The sequence below is a fragment of the Zonotrichia albicollis genome, chromosome 1 (genome assembly GCF_047830755.1).
Source record: "Zonotrichia albicollis isolate bZonAlb1 chromosome 1, bZonAlb1.hap1, whole genome shotgun sequence".
Classification (NCBI taxonomy): Eukaryota; Metazoa; Chordata; class Aves; order Passeriformes; family Passerellidae; genus Zonotrichia; species Zonotrichia albicollis.
In genome coordinates, this window is record NC_133819.1 from 29,254,758 (window position 1) to 29,275,749 (window position 20,992).

The following is a 20,992-nucleotide window of genomic DNA, read 5'->3' on the forward strand; positions in this document are numbered from 1 at the left end:
AATACCTCACTTTATTAATAGATATTAATGTATTTTGTATGCCGAAACATGAAAAACTTGTTAAGTCTTACCATGGCTCATGCGATGAAAGCAGTAGTATGCAAAGTCCACTCCCAGAAGTGTCAGATACCATGTCCATGGAGAGTCCCAGGGCAGTTCAAAGAGTCTGTAGTTATTCCATACGTATATGTAACTAATTAACTCAATACTTCTGAACAAAACACTGAAATAGAGATACAGAAATTTTTATCAGTAATTCTGTCAGTTTTAATTTCAGAACATTTTATATATTTACAATTTACCAGCTGGAAATCTTTTTACAACACATAAAACCACTCTCCAAGTTCTTCAACCTCTGTCAAGTGACACTACTATAGACTTCAGTGGAACCCTTGCTTAGTGTCTACAAGGTTTCTAAAACCAACTCCCACCCACTCACCACATTTGTTGTGGCATTAGGTGCACTCAAAGGCTGAAGCTTTCCTGTGCTCTGCAGGCACTATGGTGTTCCTGTTTTCCCAAGACTGGAAGAAACCCATACTTGCTAACTAGTAAGTCAGAAGTGACTGAAGAGTAGTAGCAATTACACCAAAACACTAACGTATTACATTAAAATACCTTGACTGCTTCCGTTTCAAGAGAGAACATGCAAGGGAACAGGACTTCTGGGAGCAGTAAAATGTTTGATCTGCTCATCATATCACTTCACTTCAAAAGAGGATAAATGCAGCAGGAGGAGACAAAGACCACTGCCTTTGAAAAGAAGGGGAAGGGTAACTGGGTTCTGATAAAGGGAAAGAAAAAAAAATAATGAACTTGCAAAGGCAAGGAAAGCCCCCAGACAGCTCTCACTGCTCCTGAGTCCCTTGCCTAACACAGGCTCAGCACTGAGACCAGGAGAAGGAGAAATAAAGTAGCTCTGGAATGGGCAGGCCAAACCTAGTAGTAACTCTCCACAGCTGTTCAGATTAATACAAATTTGGGTTGCCATGGTTGCACCCTCCTCTCAGCACCCTACTACCTCATTGGCCCAATTGGGGCCCTGAGCTACCTCCAAACAAATTACTTTGATTTTGCTGGATGAGATTTTGGGTGAATCAGGAAGCATTAAACCCAGGTTTGAATGGTGAGAGGCTGAGGGCACTGGGATGGCCCAGGTGACAATTAACTTAAGTAGCTGTGAAATGGTGCCACAGATGCAGATGGATATACATTTAAAACTGGCAATTTTGTAGAAGAAACCAGTCCACAGTAGGATTTGTAGCAGATTCCTCACACTGTCTCCTACTACTCTCCTCTGTTGTGTTGCTGAAAATGTAGCGGAACAGTGGTAAACTGAATTAAATCAGCCTCTGAAAAGCAGAAAATGGAAAAAAAAAAAGAGAAGTAGGGGAAAGATACTAATCATAGAAAAGTCACAAATATCCTTATTTTATATATCAGTGGCTGACATTCACCTCAGTTTAGGGCCTAAGAGTAAGAAATAACAACACACAAAATGTGGTTCTCAGATGTTATGCTGCTGCTGTTCTGTGGGGGGGAGGTAGAAGAATTATCAGCAACACATTTGTACAGTCATGCAAGACTTTAAAAACCTATAAAACATATTCATAGTTGAAGAAAGACTCTGGGATACAAATTCAGGGAGCTTCCAAAGAACACTGCAGATAGCACCCCTGTAGACAGTACTTAAACAGAAGTGGCAACAAACTGCACATACGTTTCAGCCATGCAAAATCCCACCCAAAGGACAGACCGACATCTCTATTTCGCCTAAGTCTCATCTAGAACTTCACCTTACATTGAAATCAGCTGAAAGATTCCTTGTGCATCTCTGTCACATTTGCTCATTCTTGCCTCAGTACCACTTCTCAGAGATATTTCTTTCAATACCTTCCCTTTTTGGCTCTTTTTTTTTCAGCTAGATTATTTTTTATATAGTTGCCAGCATGGCCAGAAAAATACTAAAAACTACAAAATCAAAAAAGGATATATACTCCTTCCCCTTTAAAGACTTTTTTCACACATCTGGAAAACATCCCTGAAAACAGTCTGGCCATGCCCTGTCCTTTTGGGCAGCTGCACTGAAACAGAAGGGAAGCTCAGCAAACATGGCTGTTTCAGCTTGCAAGCCACCCCCCATGCTATAGCTGAACTCCATCTTTTTGCTTTATACTTTTTACTCAGAGCTTTTATACACCAGGAATCAGCACCTCTTCCTGTAAGTGTTTTGAATAAAGCTAGAAGAAAACACCTTGAGTTTCTGTGGTGCTAGTTTCACTATTAATGAAGGAAAAAAGTCATCTTTTAAAAATCCCAACCTCCCAATAAGAGCCTGCAAGCATAATAGTATCACATCCACCATTTTATCCTGAGAGCTGAAGCACTGCAAGCAGCTGTTGCTCAGAAGAAAAGAACTAATATTTTTTTCCACAGCCAGGTGCACATCTTACCTACAACTCATTCCCAGCTTTACTATAATCATACAAGTTTTTCTCTTGAATAAAACCAAGACACAACAAACCCCATGAAATTTCATTTCATTTTAGCAGCTTGACCATGAAGAATTCCTCTTGACTAGCAAGGACAGGTGTATTTACCACTTCAAAAACAACTTGGCTGTGCCTAAAAGGTGGACCATACACACCTGGAACATGTTTAATTTTCATAAGAGCTGTGTTCTATAAATATTTTTAAAGAAGATTATATGTGTCCAAGCAGATTTTTACAATGCACCTCATGAGGAATCTGTGAAGTTCAGTATGAATTCTCAATCCATTTCACAACAGGTCAGAACGGAGCTGATATTATTGAAACACAAAGAAATGGGCATTTCTTAACATCTTTTCAATGACCAGGAAATTTAAAACACCTCTTGCAACAGAGAGTATCAGTTATTATTAGGTACTGTTTTCTTACTTTATTCTTCTGCTTTTATTAACATATAATGCCTTTGCAGTACATCCAAAGATATGTGACCTGGAAAATTTCCTCCATTTTTGTTCAGATTTCAGTATTTCACCCTCGAGTCCTTTTTCTTTTCCACAGGCTGAGGCCAAAGTGTAAACCTTGAGCTAACCCTGCAATACATTTTTCATATATGCAATTTGTTCTGCATTCTTTCCTTCATGCTTGAATCACAACTCTACAGCACATAACGTTAGCTGATTACTGTAATTAATTTAGAGCAATCCATCATATTACTAGGCAGTGCTGGAGAAAGAAGGGTTGCTTAACTAAGTTTTTTTTTTAAATTTACAGTGTGATGGGAAAGACCAGAGCTTGCATTCAATTACCATTCATAAAGTTCACTTGGAGTTTTAAAGGTTTATATTCCCCCTTTTTTTCCCCTCAAGCTCCTTTTTCACTTCTTGAAAATACTAGGAGAACTTAAGAAAACTTTTTCCTCATTTAAATGTTGTAACCCTAAATGTCATAGGAGTGGACAGGTAAGGCTTTTGTCATCTAGTCCAATCCTCTGAATAAAAAGTGATAAATCCTCAAACAGACAGACTGTATAGAAAACTTTATTATATACATTACATAGATTTATCCTCTTGGATTCTGAACATTGCTGCTGAAAATTTTCTTATTATGTACAAAGCATACTTAGGTAACTGTTATGACCTTGAGAGTTCTTGTCCCCTTGTTTCTAAAGATCATACGTACTTTAATTAATGGCAATAATGTTTGTTTTTAATAAACCATTTCCCCCTTCATCTTCCACTGGGTCAGATTATCACTTCCTCTAATTAAAAAAGTCCAAGAAGGAAATTCTGGGAGATGAACTCTCTGTGTGGAAATGAAGATCTACTTATTCTAGATCCCTATGGGATAATGAAGGAGGGAAAAGGTGGAAGAAATTCAATTGGAAGAAAAGGCAGCTGCCCGTTTCAAACAATGCAAGTCCTGTTTTGCTTCCTCCCACTATAGAGCCCGAAACTACATCTTTAGGAAACTTCTTCCATGGTGCCCAGGACAGTCACCAAAAATGAAAAGGGTCAGAGACAGGAGCTGTTGTATCTTTTCCAAGCATGGGGAAGATCTGTGTACCAAAAGTGAACATTGCAAGGAAACTGCCTCAGCTCTCACCACTATTGCAGTCACCACCTCACATCACACTGGGAACTGACCTGGTGCCCCTGAGCTAAAAACACAACCCTACAGCTGGACCTACAAAAGCTGTGCTCTCAAGGGCTGTAACAGACTTGCATCCTTGGAGGTCAGGCACAGAGGGAAGCCTGTTAAGACACCCTGGTCACAAGGTTATATTATCATTAAAAATAGTGAGATCTTACTACTACAGTTTCGCTGGGTTAAATAAATTCTGTTTTCCTAGCCCGATTCAAACTATATAAATGTAAAGTTTCAAAATGTTGAACAAAGGCATTTTCTCAATAATTCGAAGTTATTCAGACCATTTATGTAACAGCAGGATACATGAATAATTAAATGCTCTGTAAGGTTTTATTTCAGAATTAAAATCATAAAGGTTTCCATTTCCAAGGATACTCATAGAGCTTTCTTTTCCAGATGAAACACTGGCTCCAGCCACAATTGAAATAAACATTTTGATAACACGAATTCAGTAAAGAGAAGAAGGGGGAAGGACGTAGAGGAGCCTTAAGAAAAGATCCATTTGTAAAACAAAGCAAATGTGCTGCAACTGAAATCCTCTTTTATTTCCTGTACAGGTGCCAGGTCTTGAACAGACACCCAATTTATTACCTTGTCAGCTGACTTATTAGGGTTGACACAAATCGAGCTGAAATATGCCTGACACATTGCAGTCAAGGCTTTTTTCACGCTTTAGCACAAAGCCAAACTTTCCACAAGGTGGAGGGAAAGGGAGAGGGAGCTGTGGGAGTTCTATTCCCTGTTTTCTATCATCAAGATGAATATGATCTCCTCTCCCATTCTTAATATGCAAAACCCAAGGCTAAAGAATAATTCACCAAAATGATACAGCTGGGAAATTATTATCAGGCTCTGGAAAACCCTTGATTACAGGAAATAGCACCTACATTTTGAGAAAATGTTCCCACTAGACACAAAAGCTGAATCAAAGCCTCTCCTCTTCCTCAGTATGGCTTTCTTCTCCAGCATTTTAGCCTAAATAATACAAACCTCCAGTTTTCCTCAAGGACAAAGGAAAATATCAAATTCAAGTTGAAGTAAAAGGGAGGTGACTCAGGTATCCCTACTATTTGTATTTTACACAGTACTGCACAATATTTTGCCTGACAGAGACGCCCTTTTATTCCCCAAACCTATTCCTGTTGCACTTCACTTTTTATCCTCTAATTTACTACACAAATATTAATTTATAGTAGTGAGTGGCATAAAACATGGAACAACAGGTGTTGGAAGAAAAAATAGCAGCAGTGTTACATTTTTTTATATAATTAGGTCCTAGTCTTGCTACATAATTCAACTTGTTTATCTTTGCTCATAAATAAGTAAATTTGTAATTGTATCAGTTAAAAATACAATACAGATATTTTCATGAGAAATTCCACTGCCTTCAGTGATATAATCCACAGTAGTAACTCTTTATGCCCTAAGTTTATGAAAGGTCTTCAGATGCTTTTAATTACATGGTATCTGTAAGAGCCTAAAAAGCCTAGTTTAAAACCTTCAGTACAACTGAGCTTCTGGCATGGTAGCTTATTCCTCTTCTTCTATGAGAATGGAAGTTGTATTTTTTTAATACCTATTTATACCTGCCCAGCACTGGGGGCAGTAAATTATATTCTAATATCTTCAGTATACACCAGATTGGAATATTCTACAATGTCATCTCCTGCAAGGCAATGCTCCTGATTTTTCAATTTTTATACAACCATCACCACATGAGTTCAATACAAATGCTTGAATAGAACCTTTTTCCAACTGAGGGTCTGATTTTGATCTGTCCTACATGACTGTTCCACTTAAATGAGCAAATCTGCATTATAGTTTGAGTTGGGAACAAATCTATAATATTCTCAAAGGTCACTTATAAAGAAATAATGAGAAAAGGGTATTCTATTCAATTCAGATTGTTCTAGATAGATTCAGAAAAACCACAGAACAAGTAAGAGTTCCTATGGTCTATAAAAATAAGGTGAAATAGCTTCAGTGAAACATCATAGCACATCAAATGATGAAATAAGGAAAAATATTTACATGAGAATTTTTGTTGAACTCCTTTGGTCATACTTCTGAATGTTTTAAAAGTTAGTTTGTTTTTGTCCATGATACACAGTAGTGAAAGTCTATTCTTTTCAGATCTGTAACACTGATTTACAGAATCATTAAGAGACACTTTCCCCAATTTTCCTAACTCATAAGTGTTGACCCAAGATTGGCCAGCTCTAAAAATGCTACCCCTGTGCTCCATCTAGTGGAGTCCTGATTTAAGATTAATTCACTGTTTAGCAGAGATGTCCTTCAGTCAGAAGGGTACTCTATACACAAGCAATTTCTTTGAGTTTTTTTCAAAATGTGTGAAAATGACACAATTTAGATTTATGAAAATACAAAAAATCTGCACAACATTTAATGGATTTGAGAAACCAGTATATTTGGTGAGCTACAGAGACTACTGAGCTTAATACCATATTTTCAATAAGGGTAAAATCAGCTCACAGTACCTTCACAGAACAGCACAAGTACATTTGAACATGTACCCTGACAGCTTCTCTTTGCTTCTAAAAGACATGGGAGGTGTAAAGCTGGGCTCTGACATTTTGAATGGTAATCACCTAGCCACTTACTGGCCCCACTGTACAGAAAAAGTCCATGATACAATACTAAGGATGTAGAAAAATATGCATTCTGTGTAAGAGGTTACAAGCTAAAAGAATAATTGGATCCCTAACAGGTTTGTGTGAAATACAGCAATCTGCAGAACATTACAGAACATAGACACTACCAGTTGTTTCATTCAATTAGTTTGAGAATATCCAAGCTCTCCCAAATCCTTCCTTGTAATGCAAGGTAGCAATGATATGTCATTTCATTAGAAACTCCAGAGATTAAATTCTGGCTCAGATCTTTCCTTAGTCATCATTAAAAAATCTCACTGGCAAAACTCCTGTGTTCTGCCAGCAGCTATGCCCACACATGTGCTCTCCAGCCTGTTTCAAACAAATGGAACCAGAGCACCAAAATTCTACAGTTTAAACCTCTGAAGATAAGGCTGCTGATATGCCTGGGAAGGTTGTAGATGGTAAAAGGGGATTAGGAAGGTAGAGATGAGCATGAGAGAGCAGGCAGGAAGCACTAGCATTTTTACTGGGCACAGCTGGACTTGGCATGATTTACACCAAAATTATAAACTGTGCTGAAGTGATACAGTAAGAACACAGGATAATCAATCCACACAGAAGTAACTAATTTACTAACTTAGTCCCAATTGGCTCATCAATGCAAGCCAGATTTAAAAAAAAAACAAAAAACAAAAAACAACAATCTAATTAGATTAAACAAAACCCATTCAGGTAAGACAGTCACTGCCATGAGTTTTAATTGAACTGATTTTGAAAATCCCCTTCCAGAGTCAGACTTACGTCCTGAAAATCCTATCAGACCCTGCTGTACAGCACTACTCCCTTACTGAAATTGTTTATCTTACTCTGACTGCTTTACCTACAGAAGATTAGTGAGTTAATTCAAAACCTGTTCCTTTGACAGAGCTGTGAGGGCTGTGACCTCTGGCAAAATGTGGGAACAATCAACTGTGTATATAGGAGAATGAAGCCAGGAGGGTGCTCTTGTGAAATACGTAACTACCTAGCGCTACTTGGAGAGTGGAAGGAATAGATAGGTGAACAGATTCTATCTTTTCAGGCCTGTTACTTATTAAAAATTATATTTTTGGACACATCTATTGACAGTGCCTTAAACTGCCATAACTAGCTGCTGCAGGCATGATTGTGACTGCAGGTTCTGTAGAGACTGAACCTAAAGCCTGACAGCTCTTGGCTGTCCCTTTTCCATTCCCAGACAATTTGCTTGTCTCTCTGCCTAAAGCAAATACTGTTTTGCTCAGAGAGTGAACTAAAATAACTCCACTTGGGATCAGATGAGCACCTGAACCAACACGAGAAAGAGAGAACTATGTAAGTGAGTACAAGAAAGACAGAAGTGCAGTAGCCAGAAGTTCAGTTGGTTTAAGGGCATGGCATGGGACCGCAGCTCCACTTCCCATTTAACCAGGTTAAGTGATTATCCTTCCAGTTTGGCCCCATCTGCTCATCACTGCCCCAAGTGTGGTGCTTACTAGCCCTGAGACTTGCCACCATAATTGCATGCATAGCTGCTCCCTGACCTGGCTCTGTCAAAATTAATGCAGCTGAGCTTAAACACCTCTTTTATAGTTCTTGGGGGGCTTTTGTTTCTGCTTTTAGCGAGATCACTTTGTCAGGACCAGGTTAGGGAGCAATTAAATGTGCAGTTATGTTGGCAGATCTAAGGGGGCAGCTGGACCAGAAGCAACACATCTGACCATGCTCTAAACAAACATCTGTCCAAAGTCTTAGTCAAACAGATGTGGAGAAAAAATGTACCTAATAAGTCTTGAAGTGAAAATATAATTTACGAGAAACTGCATGTATCAAATTTTCTTCTAAGAAATGCAATCAGTAATTTATGAGATTATAAGTTTCTATAGTCACATACGATGTATCTAATAGATACTTCAGGAAACCAGCACATAATTCAAATGGTTAAATCCATGCAGGCAACTTTTTTCTCTTCTGTCAAGACACTCCTAGCTAGGTTGTGAATAACTTGCACCAACTTGAAGCAAGTGTATTCTAATCAGCTCTGCATTTTGTTCCTCTTAAAAAACTGAAAAATTTTGGTTTCAGATTGCAATTTAATATATGCTATAGAGCAGGTAACTCAGTAACACTACAAAAGCATTGAGTGTTTCTTGTCCTGTAACCCTGGCTGCTCTTCTCCAATCCCATTTCTTGCTCTAGCACAAGACTGTGCACAGACATAGTAAGAACTGATGCAGGTTAATGTGATGGGGAGGAGCCAGACCTGCTTCCCAAGCCACTTCAGCACAGGGCAACACAAATGCTGATGCTGGCCAAAGAGGAGTGAAGGTACAGAGGGAGGAATGAGCAACCAGAAGTATCAATCAAAGGTGCTTCATTTGGGAGCATTGCTGGTCTAAAATGTACATGAAACTGCCTCTTCAATCCAGCTTCTGAAAAAAGATTATTTAAAATCCAGATGATGTACAAAACTGAATACACTGGTCTACAGAAAAAACCAGATTTTTACTCCTTTGATTTAATTATTGCTGATGTGTAGATTCTGAACATACTAGCATGAACTAATCAAAAAGCATTTACTCATTCCATTCTCATGTTCAACAATTCAGAGAACTCCAACCTCCTCTGATTCAAAAATCAAGCTAAATAATGTATACAGACTGTAATATTCTCTTTGGAAATGGAGAAGTTCATTGCAGACTTGACTGACCAAACTGTGTCAGACATTATATACATATACACTCATACACTGTACGACTGTGTTGCAGATCAGAACACTAAAAACTGGCAATTGAGCATGACCATAAAGAACAAATACTTTCCCAACTAGCTTGAAAACACACCTACCTCAGTTATCCCCCAAACACTTTTTGACTTGATTTATGTTCTGCTGCTTTAAAAGAAGAAATGGGTCAATATGAAATAATGCACATACTTGTAAAATGGATATTCATACCCAAAATAAACTTTCTCTTGGGAGAATATTTTTAAAGCAGCATTTAAAGTCTCTTGGCAATGGTTAGCTAGAAAAGTTATTTATTTATTTATTTAGAATAGAAGTTCTCATAATTTTTTTACTAACATTTAGGATTTTGGGAGTAAACTTAGTAATACAAGTTTCTCCCAAATTAAATTTCATTCCATACAACATTTAGTATTTATACATGCAGAGGAATGCATAGTATGCATTAATGCAGAGAAAATTATATCTAAGAAATATATGGGCTACTTTACAAGAGATGATATGTACGCACAAACCATTCAACTTACTGCATGCTGTTGAGTCTAATAAGCTTAAAAACAAAAACATTACCTTGTCTGATTAAACTTTTCCTCTTGCACCTACATTTCTAACATTTGGCATACAAGTATCAACAATTTATGATTTGCACTATCACAGCAGCAAGTTGAAGTATGAAACACTAAATAAATACTGCTTGCCCTCAAGACACGCAATAGTTCTGTTATACAGACTGTGAAATGGCAAAAATACTTAGAGGCTGACTATAGTTAGTGACTCCTAATTTTTTCATTAAATGTAAAGACCTCTTTGCAATGACACATTTGAAGCTTCATTTTAACTAATAGACTGAAGCCACCATTTTAGACCCAACCACAGATTTTTTTAAGGAAGTGGCAAACCATTGCTGCTAGTTGAGAAAATGAAAATTAGTCCCTGGGAGAGGATACAATCAATGGTGTGTTAATCTAACCTTCAGCTGTTAATGATTTGCACTACTATTTCCCCTGATGCTGTGGGTTCTGCTGAAATATTGTTTTAGCAGTTTCTGTCAACTTTCCCTACCTTTTTTCTTCCTGAAAGGGACAGACTGAAGTGAAAATCTTTGCAACAGATTTTTGCCTGTGCTATTTTTCCCCCCTTTTTTTGTCTGACCCAGTTCTTTCACACCATGGAAGCACGAGACAGAAGGGTAAAGTGTTCTGTTTTTTTCAGTTAGAGCCTTTTTAGCCAGTCTGTTATTCACAACTCCTCTTACTTACAAAAGAGGTGTTACACTAAGCAGTCATCATTAGAATTGCAATATTAACATGAGATTAAATAATTTAGGAAGCCTGTATTTTGCCTGCTTTTTTCACATTCACACAAAAAGCTAAAAGTGTTACAGGACTCATCTTCAGAAAGAACTGCTGAGGAGGGTCTGGTATTTCCAGTCATGAGAGCTGTGCAAGCAACCTGGAAGAGACTTTTTGCGCTGGTGTAACAATAAATAGGTGTGCCCATCTTGGAGTTTTGCCTGACCCTGCAAAATTTCGAGACCCTAAGAATCACTTGGTTCACTCAATTGAAACAATCTTGCAAAAGAAAACTGCACAGACAACAAGCCAAATTCTGCAGCAAAGGACTGAGTGCCAAAATAATAAAAGTACTCAGCACCTTGCAAAGCTGCATTCCACACACACACCACCAGTTTTCTTAGCAAGCACTTCTTCCAGGAATGAGTGTATCTCAGTCGTTTCAGTATTCTTAAAGCCAAAAGGACTTGCAAAACCATTCAAACTTATTTTACATGTATCTCAGGCCCTTTGTTTAACTTAATCAGTTCTGAATATTCGAGACTAATTGTGGGATTCACCTTCTCTGAACAGAGAGACGTAATTCTCTTTCTCAGGTTTTTCCTGGAGAAGCACAGAGACCAAAACAATTCTTATCTCATTTGCTGCTCCTGTGTTTTAGAACATGTGGAATGTGTGGGAAGATTATTTACCTGAAGGAATTTGCTTGACGGGATTCTGGTGTGTTTTGTTTTCTTGACCAATCTGTGCAAACTGTCACACTGTAACTGCGTCCTGACGGTCGGTCAGGAGACAGTCACAAGATTTAGTTCAGTTGAGTGCTTGTGCAGTTTCAGATGTAGTGTAATATAGTATAGAATAAATAGTATAATAAAGTAATTATTAGCCTTCTGATGTCATGGAGTCAGATGCATCATTTCTCCCTGCTACAGGGGTTGCCTTGCTTTACAATAATGAATAAAGGTAAATATTCAGCATGGTAAGCCTGTCAAGTCTAAAGAATTTGGTTTAAGTTGAAGAAGCAACATTTGATCTATTTTAATGTTAGCTTCATACAGACTACAGTAACCCATTATCAGGGTTGTGTGTTGCTGAACACAAATCTAATTTGTTCATAAATACTACATTAATTCGTAAAACATACTGAAAAGTTTAATGTTGCTCCTTCAAGATCATGCTCACAATTAATTAAGAATTATTTGAATATAGGTGCACTATCTGTAAAATTAACTTCACTAAATTTTCAAATAATTTAGACATAACTTTGTTTGAAGACATAACTTTATGGTTGAGTGTTTCTCATATTGAAAGCTCATGCCTCTCATTTTTAGACATTTCAAGAGTTTTGGACCATGTCTTTAAAAGGTTTCATAGGGGATATTTATAACTGATAATTAACATAATCTATCAGAAATTGTCTTAGTATCTAATAGATCTTGTCAAAGACTGTATTGATTAGAAACTTTAAAAAAATCAACCAAATGACAAATTATCGATAGATTACAAAGAGGGTGATTTACACATTTCACAAAATGAGCTCTACTAGCCAGAAGGGATAATTCTTCGTTGTTGTTCTTGCTATGCTCTTTTAACGTATTTGATCAAGAATCTGGTTTCAAAGAAAAGATTTTTAGTAAAATTTGCAGTGACATAAACCAGGGACTTTTAGGTAACAAAGACAACTTTTCATGGATTCAGGCTACTTCAGGAGGACCAAATGTATAATCCATGTATTTCTATGTGGCCAAATATAAGAACATATTGCCTATGAATGAGGAATGTAAGCCACAGAATCCAAGAAAGTATTCAGGGATGAAAGACAGCTCAAAGGATCTGGGATATATAAAGGGAGGAACAACAAGTAGAAATAGAGAACAAATGACTTCATTATTTGGCACTGATGTAGTAATTTCTGAAATATGGAGTGCACTTGAGACATCAACACTAAGAAGGCTGAAAAACTGCAGAGGATTCTGAAAAAAAGCTGGGGGAATAACAGAAAGGCTTGCAAATACCATATAGTAAAATTCAAATAATAAAAGCTTTTCTTCTCATAATGAAGAGTTTATATACAATTCAGAGGTCACCTGCCAAGTCACACATGGGGAATAGAAATGTAACCCCATTTGAAAAGAAAAGATGTAATAAAATCTATCATCTGGAAGCTCATATCATGCAAAGGCATATCTAAAACATGATATTACTTACAAGTGGCTAAAAGTTCTGGAAAACAGTTAGAGCAATTAATATAAATAATTTGCTGGATTTTTTCACTGGGATTCACAGTTAATCCACAGTGGCTATTTATTTAAAACACAACTTTACTCACCAAACTAATTCAGGTAAATCTTATGGCATTTACATTGGAGAGTGAATTATATGATCATGTTTGCAGCAATTCTCCCAGGAATTAAAATCCATTGAAGTCAAAGGTAAGATCATGACTGTCTTCAAAGTACTTTGGATCACATGCATATTCACAATTCTATTGATCTGGTTACATGCACCCAGTTTTATTTTTAAAGGTTAACAAAAACCAATAGACTTGCTTTGTTGGTTGTATTTTGTTATCTTTCCATATTTTAATGAAAGAAAACCCAGATTCTAAAATCTAGTCTAACATAGATATAGTAAAGTCAGGTGAAGTCCCAGAAACAGCAAAAGGTGACAGCAAGATCCAATATAGATTAATAAAACTGATGATCAATTGGTTATGTGGAGCTGGAGAACACCCTGTAAGAATCATATTTAGCCTTACAGATTAGAAAGATTTTATACATGGCATTAATATTTAATTGCATAAAGACAGGTCCAGTTGCCTTGTTTAATCATTTTGGATTAGCAATAACAACTTCAATACATAATTATATTTTCTTCCTTCTTAGTGATTAAAACCCAAACAACCTCAAGGCTGTACTCATATACTCACTCTGGTAGTCGGGACAGGATACCCAAGGAAAGAGAACTTATCCCATCATTGATCCGACCCGGCAGCTTGCGCTTCTGAATCCAGCTGACAGCAAACTCCAGCCCAATGAAAGTAATGAAGAATGGAATACTCTAAAAATAGTTTGCAAAAACAACAACAACAAAAAAAGTCACAACAAAATAAAATTAGATACACTTTTCCAAACAGCATTTTATGCAGTGAGATGCTTCTCAGATTGGCTGGCACTTTAGTAGCTACTGTAATAAAGCTCATAGCATGGACTTTACAAATCAGAACAACCAAGGCTACCATTTGATCCAAAACACCAGCATAAATCTATTGCAGTAACCTGCTCCCATAATGTTTTCTTTCGCATATTCTGCACATAAACACTATCAGAACAAAACACAAAAGTCTTTCCAAACCTGTATTTCTCATATTTAAGTAAATCAGTGAGAGCAGCAATATTTGTGGACTCCTCCAACCACAAAGTAGAACAGAATCTAGTTTGGATATGATATTGTATGAAGTTTTTTGAGTGTTTTCAGCCACTGAATTTGGTATCCAAAATTATTATCTGAAAGATATAGCAAAGTGAGTTTCTTTCTACTTGGCATTTCTATTGCCATGCTTTTCACTGGAGACAACAACAGCTCTTCTGTATGTGCTTTCATCAGTGAACGAAATAACTCTGCAGCCCATTCCAGTTTGGGCCATACCTCATGTTCTCTTCCCAGACCAAGTGACAATGATACAATGTTTCCCTCTTTCTTTTGGATTAAACTGACTGCAAAATAGTTTTCTGCCTTTCTGCAGAAAAGTATAATGATGAACAAGACTGGAACATTTCACACACACTCACAACATTGCTTTAGTTTGGGATTCAATTCTCACTGTCCATCTCCTATCCCAAGAAAAGCTGAAAATGCACAGCAACAGCACCCATTAGTGAAAGGGGTAACTGGTGAGGACTCTCAGACCTGTTCTCAATTTTTTATCATCTCAGGCAACAAAGAAAAAGGCTTGAGTAGCAGTAAGTCCTAGAGCATATTTTTTTTTACTAACACTGGAGTCCTAACAGTCCCTGCACTTCACGTGTGGAAGGAATTAGGCAGTGGCAGTTTGAGCCATGCCACCAAAATCTACAAGACCTGTGGCAAGGAAAATGGGAAGGAGTTATCAGATCTCTGTGCAAGCAAATGTTCCTTCAACAGCCTCTCTTGCTCTGTAGAAAACTTTAAGGTGACCTTTGAGACATTTAGACAAGTGCTTTTTGGTTATATTAAGGCATAAAATTCCCACCATGTTGCAGAGCAAGAGAAATGCCAGAGCAGCTCTGCACCACTCTGGGAGGCACCACACTGCCGTACTTGCCCTGTAAGTTTTCTGCTGCTTCTGCTCCCTTCCAATGGTCTGCAAACACCGACAGCTTCAGTGCCTGGAACCCTCCAAACTGCACTGCTGTAGGAGAGAGGCTGCTCCTGCCCACACAACAGCTTAATAGAAGCATGCTGTCTCTGCAAATACCATTGCATTCTGGAGGGCGCTCATTTTTGTTGCCAAGTGAGATATGATCTGGGAATTCCTACTAGGCTGGGACACTAAAGAGACTAAGATGGATACAGACCAGATTGCTCAGTCCAAGAAGAACTGGATGATTCAAACCATGCAAACAGCAAAGGATTTATAGTGTCTAGAAAATGTGAAAGTTCATAAACTTCAGCAGCACAGGGTTAGGTTACAACAACAGATGAACAGAGATTAATATCAACATGACACTTTTTAATTTAGGTGCCTAGCTTACTCTGTAACAGCATTTTAGGCATCTAAAAGCCTGTTTCCGATAGGCACCAACTGATTATATAAAAACCTAGAAAGAAAGGGAAGACCTGTAAAGGCCATAAAGCCTAAACAGCACCCAAGAAAACCAATGTGGCAAGTCTTTCAATATTTGGAATAAGTAGGAAACAATATAATAATAAAATACATTATAAAAGAGTAAGGAAACCCTAAAACCTTCCATTTGAAAGCAATGAAACATACAAGGAAAATATAAATACTCCTTGTTTTGCTCTCTATATCTGTTTAATTTCTAAGTAGATAAGACTTTTAACATACTTTTCCTAACTGATACAATCAAATAACAGATTCCTAACTTACCAAACAAAGTTTGATGACACTCCAGCAGAGAAAAGAGAGATTTAATACGAAAAACTACAAAACACTTAATGGCAATATTAAAAGGCAGTTCTAGCACAGACTACAAGTAGTTTTAAGGTGTGGAACAGCAGAAGCTGCAGAGCAAATTGAATGGGTTCAGAACAGAGAAACTGAGGTGTTTCATTCATGAAATAGAAACAGTAAATAGGAAATGTACACTGTCTGTATTCCATGTGATGATTCATTTTACCTAGCAACCTCTGAAACAGTTGAAATACTTGATTTTATATTAATGCACATTATTACAACTTCTGTCTTATTGACTTCATTGCATATTTTCCTCCCACTGTGAAGCTGTGAAACAGCCAGGCAGGGGGTGCTGCTTTTTGACTCACAAATGGGTGGTGTCATAGCAAGGAGGATAAAGAAACATCCAGACATCCTTAACCTCCTGCTCAGCAAGGAGATTATAAAAGAAAAGACTTACGGCATACCCCTTAGTATCTAAGAAATTACTACATCTCTCTCACATACCTACATTAAGCTTGGTCCAAAACAGACCAATGGGATCAACTACACCTAGGCTAGGATGTATTATTTATGTAACTATGACAGCTATTGTCATGGAGGATGAAAAGGCATTCCCTGGCCCTAACTGCCCACAGAGTAAGGATGAGGTGAAACGCAACAGAAGAAGAATGCAAATAATTCAGGCAAAAAGGAGACCGTAAGAGAGACAATATTCACACTAGCCTAATCACTACTTGTCTTTTTTCCTGGGTTTTTTCTGGTTTAAGTTAAAAGAACAATGAAGACATTTAAGGAATCCATTGAGTTTAAGGACCCCATTTGTGCCAAACAAAATGGCACAAAATTAAGAAATAGCCACTGTTGACATCACAGGGCAGTGACATAAGACAGATCTTTTGATATCTTCTGTCCATAAATGTTTTACTCTCTCCATCTGTTTCCAGGTTTTTTCTCTTCACCCAAAAGCAGAAACACTCAATGGAGATTTGCATTAGCTTGTGGTTTAGCTGAATAACTGATCCATAACATGAAAGCCTTACTCTGAGTACTGTGTAAGAGGGTTCCATTTTAAGTAACCAACTCTACAGAGTGCAAGGGACCATTTAAAATCAGTTTCCATGTTATACTGTTGCAAAGAATAACATTCTAGGTTGAAATTCAGCATATACTCATAGTTTTATTGCAATTCTTGAAACAGTTTTTCTTTCCTTTTGTTATAAAGTCCCAGATCTTTATAACACAAGAATCCCAACATTCAAGTAAAACTAAAAAAAAAGTAAAACTATGAAGGTTCTGTGCCTCATTATTTAGAAGCAAACCCTAAAATGTGAATTGAGTTTAAATGTGAACTTACTCTTTAGGGTCTCAAGAGAGTAAATTGAAAAGGAAAACAGTGATTACTAAAGCTTTCATTTTGGAGTTCTCAGCAGAAGGACTGTTTCTTCAGAAGTCTGACTCATGGAAGTCTTTACAGAGCACAGGTGATAATTTCAGACTATAGCAAGCAACAAAGCTACAAAGTAAATTCGTGGTTCATGAAAACTATGTTTGGCAAACAAAAAGAATCATTCCACCATCTGTAGATTGTGAGACAAAACAAAGAAACAAACAAACAAAAAACAACTAACAGAGCTTGCAGAGCCTAATCTTACACCCATAGAAAAGAGGATGCTCTTAAAATGAATAGACAAGCATTAGTACATCCTGTCCTGGATAAATGTAATTGACACACTTTTCAGAAATACAGACAAATTAAGGGATTTGAATTCTACATGACAAAAAATCCTAGAAAAATAAATTCTATGACAATTATCAAAGACCCACACCCCTTTTCCCAGAATTTTTGAGATATATATTGTCACCCTTTATTGAAAGGGTGACTTTTCCCTGGGCACTGCTGCAGAGCTTTGCTGCTTGTCACTGGCAGCAGCTCATCAGCTAATGTTTTAAACAAGACTTGAGGCTCAGCTTATGTTTTAAACAGGACTTGAGGCCGCTCCACACAGCTCTGCCAACATACAGAGCAACAGTGCAAGGCCCATTGCTTCTGAAAACAGAAGCAACATGACCGGAGAAAGAAAGTACACTGCACAAGTTAAGCCAACTCTTCTGTTCTCAGAACCAGAGCTGCTCCACCCCTGCTGTCATTTCCCACCCAGATGTAACAGCACAGCTAACTCTAGCTCAAAGGTGCCTCTCCTGTGAAGTGCCTGTATTTTGTAAGCCAACAGCTCAATTCTGCAGATTGCTAGACCCATGAATATTTGGGTGACTTTGGAGGTCCTGCCACCTGTCTAATGTTGGAAGGTGCCTATCCCCACAGCTGTAACCATGTCATCTAATGTCCTAGAAATACCTTTGTCCATCTGATACCCAAGAGATCACAGATCTGAGATGCAAATTCCACTACAGCGTCTCAGAAAAAAAAAAAAAAGAAAAATCCTACACCATTTAGAGACACTAATGTAATCAGTAGTTTGTTTCACACATATGCATCAACATTATTGTCATTTTGAGTGAATTATTTGAGCTGAGGCCTTCATTTGTTACCAGCTCTACACTAAAATTTTTTCTGTTCTGTGTTGAATTGAGTTCAGATATCCACTTGTGTGTCTGTACCAACTAAAGGACTTAGCACTCCCAAGACCTCCTCGAAAGGCTCATCAGGTCACTTATAAATCTACTGCTGATGAATCCAATGGACATACTGTTCGTGTAATTGCTCCCTAAACAGTCAAGAATAGCAGCTGGAGAGGGACTAGATAGCTGCCACTTGCCCATAAACACGGCCAGAAGGGGATCGATGAACTCTGCCTAAGCTCAGACCAAAGCCAAAGACAGTTATGCCACTAAAATACTTTTATATGCCCACTGAGACAAGCATCAAAAGATCTGTTCTAGCAAAAAATGCACTGTCAGGAGGGAAATTCAGCACAGCTAACCTCAGATAGGAATTTAAGCAAAGTATAACAGTAATGGGAAACCTTTTCTTTAATGCTATTTTTTTTGTGAGAAATATTCCTTTACAAGCTTATCCCAATGCCGCTCTACAGAAGCAGGAGCCTACAGGTGCTTTCATAATTTAAAGTGTTAAGAATCCTTTCACAGACTTACAACTGTGTGCCTAGTAAAAGAAATTCCAGGTTTTGCTAACGTCTGACCTGAGTACTGCACATGGGAGAAGAAAGCCCAAGGATGTTAAGGTATGTTGCAGACAAGAAAGTATGCTCGTTGGAAATGTAGAAATGGTAAAAGGGACTGAGATAGCAGAGAGAACTGGAAGGAGAGATCAGCTAACCATAGGCATAACCATCGATCTTCGTTAATCGTGACGCTGGAGCTTAGTTGCAAAACACCTCTGAGGACAGCAGTCCATTGACCAGACACTGCACACACAGGCTGGGCTTGCAGCAGCTTTCTGCTTACCTTACACAAAAGGGTTTACCTTTGCAGATAACACCCCTCCGTGAGGGACTGCTGCATACTACAATTCCCAGAAAGCTGCTGACAGTGCTGCACAGCCCATGGCACCCCCACTGCAGTCTGCCTGCACAGCACTCCAAGGTAGACCTGTCAGAGGGGCTCATCAGAACTATCAAAACACACGTAAAAAGTGCAGCTCTTCACTGAAGCTGGGCTGAATTCACCTTGACAAGGGCAAAACAGTGTTTATGTGCTGTCTCTGTGAGCAGCTGACATCGATCTGGGTTCAGAAGGAGCTGACAACCAAGATATGAGCAATAGGTAGGACAGAAAGGAGCAAAGGTATTTTCTTGGAAGTGAATAAACTGGCAGGGCAGGACGGGAGGGAAGGATATGCTGCTGCCTGCTGACAAGGGAGTTCTCACCCACGACCTCTGTACTCTTGCCTTGGATATTTAGGACACAGCACTCTCCCAACACAAATATTTGTTCTAAATTCTCTTAAACAATCTTTATTTTTTATTTTAATTAGAAACCTTTTATTTTTCTGTCCTTGACTGAGCTTGACTTAAGGGCACAGAGAGACCTGACTTTTTGCTTGCTTTGAGAACCATAACAGCCAAACACAGTATCATATTTTCTTGTTTCCTCAGTTCAGTTTGCTGTCACTGTTCATCTCATCTGTACTGCTGGATATTAGAACCAAGCCTCAGATATCAGGGTACTTCTCTGAAAACTCCAGCTCTTGATACCCGGAGAAATCATCACTTAAATACATGAAAATAGAGGGCACAGTTACACTGGCAGCTTACAGGCAGAAAGCCCTTGAGGGAAAGACGGTTTAATCTGAATTTCGGTGCCCTTTCGCGGACATGGTTTCAGTGAGGCGCCCGCGGCTTTTGAAAACAGGCGCAGGTGGGCGAAGGGAAGGGCGAGGGATGCAGCCAGGGTGGGAAAGGAGAGGACTCTCACCTTCTCTACGTAGTCGGGCACCTCCTCCACCGTGCGGAAGGAGCTCTCTCCGGGCGCCAGCGCGTAGAAGAGGGCGCGGAGCTGCTGGCCCGGCGCGGTGCCCCGCGGCCCGCCCGCCTCAGCGCCCATGGCCAGGCCGCGCTGCGCCGGCCGCGCTCCGCTCCCGGGCCGGCGCGCACCGCCCGCCCCTGCCCGCCCCGCCGCGGCCTCGCCTCGCCACCCCGTGGGCCCGAGGGCTTAAGGGCTGCCTTGGAGAAAGCTAATTTCTGCTGCCCCGGCATCGTGCTGGTTCGGAGCTTCGCTTGGGCTTGGGGGCTCTTTTTTCTGTACGTGTCATCGCTGCCTGGCCCGCTGCTGGGAGAAAGCTCTCGCGTACCCCAGCTCCCTCCTCACCCTTAAAAGTCTCAGAACCTCAAAAATCCGCAGAGCTCAAGTCACTCTTTCTCAATTTTAGACAGAACTCTACACAAAAAATAGAAACTATTGCTCATTAAAATAAAATGTTGAGGGTGTTCAGAAACAAGACAAGGTGTGCTCGTAGCCTCCTCTTGAGTCGTATGGGTTAGTCCAGAATTCTTCCAATTAAAAGCTTTTATTTTTTTATTAGGACTTGTCATGTCTCCATTTTATATAGGTGCCATTAACATCACTGCATTGAAGGTAGCCTCTGGAA

The 20,992-nt window shown here is 38.8% G+C and overlaps 1 protein-coding gene across 2 annotated transcripts in view; it reads right to left on the bottom strand.

The window, feature by feature from the left end:
- AGMO (alkylglycerol monooxygenase) overlaps positions 1–20,504 on the bottom strand; it is a 187,072-nt gene extending 166,568 nt beyond the window's left edge. The window contains exons 1-3 of one of the 2 annotated variants that reach the window (XM_026799496.2): positions 20,320–20,504; positions 13,735–13,865; positions 72–223 (exon numbers count right to left, since the gene is read on the bottom strand). In XM_026799496.2, coding sequence (XP_026655297.2) covers positions 72–223; positions 13,735–13,865; positions 20,320–20,448 — 412 coding nt within the window. In that variant the 5' untranslated portion in view covers positions 20,449–20,504. The remainder of the gene's footprint in view (positions 1–71; positions 224–13,734; positions 13,866–20,319) is intronic. The other variant, XM_005480836.2, reaches the window with a different exon arrangement.
- Between the last annotated feature and the right edge of the window lie 488 nt (positions 20,505–20,992).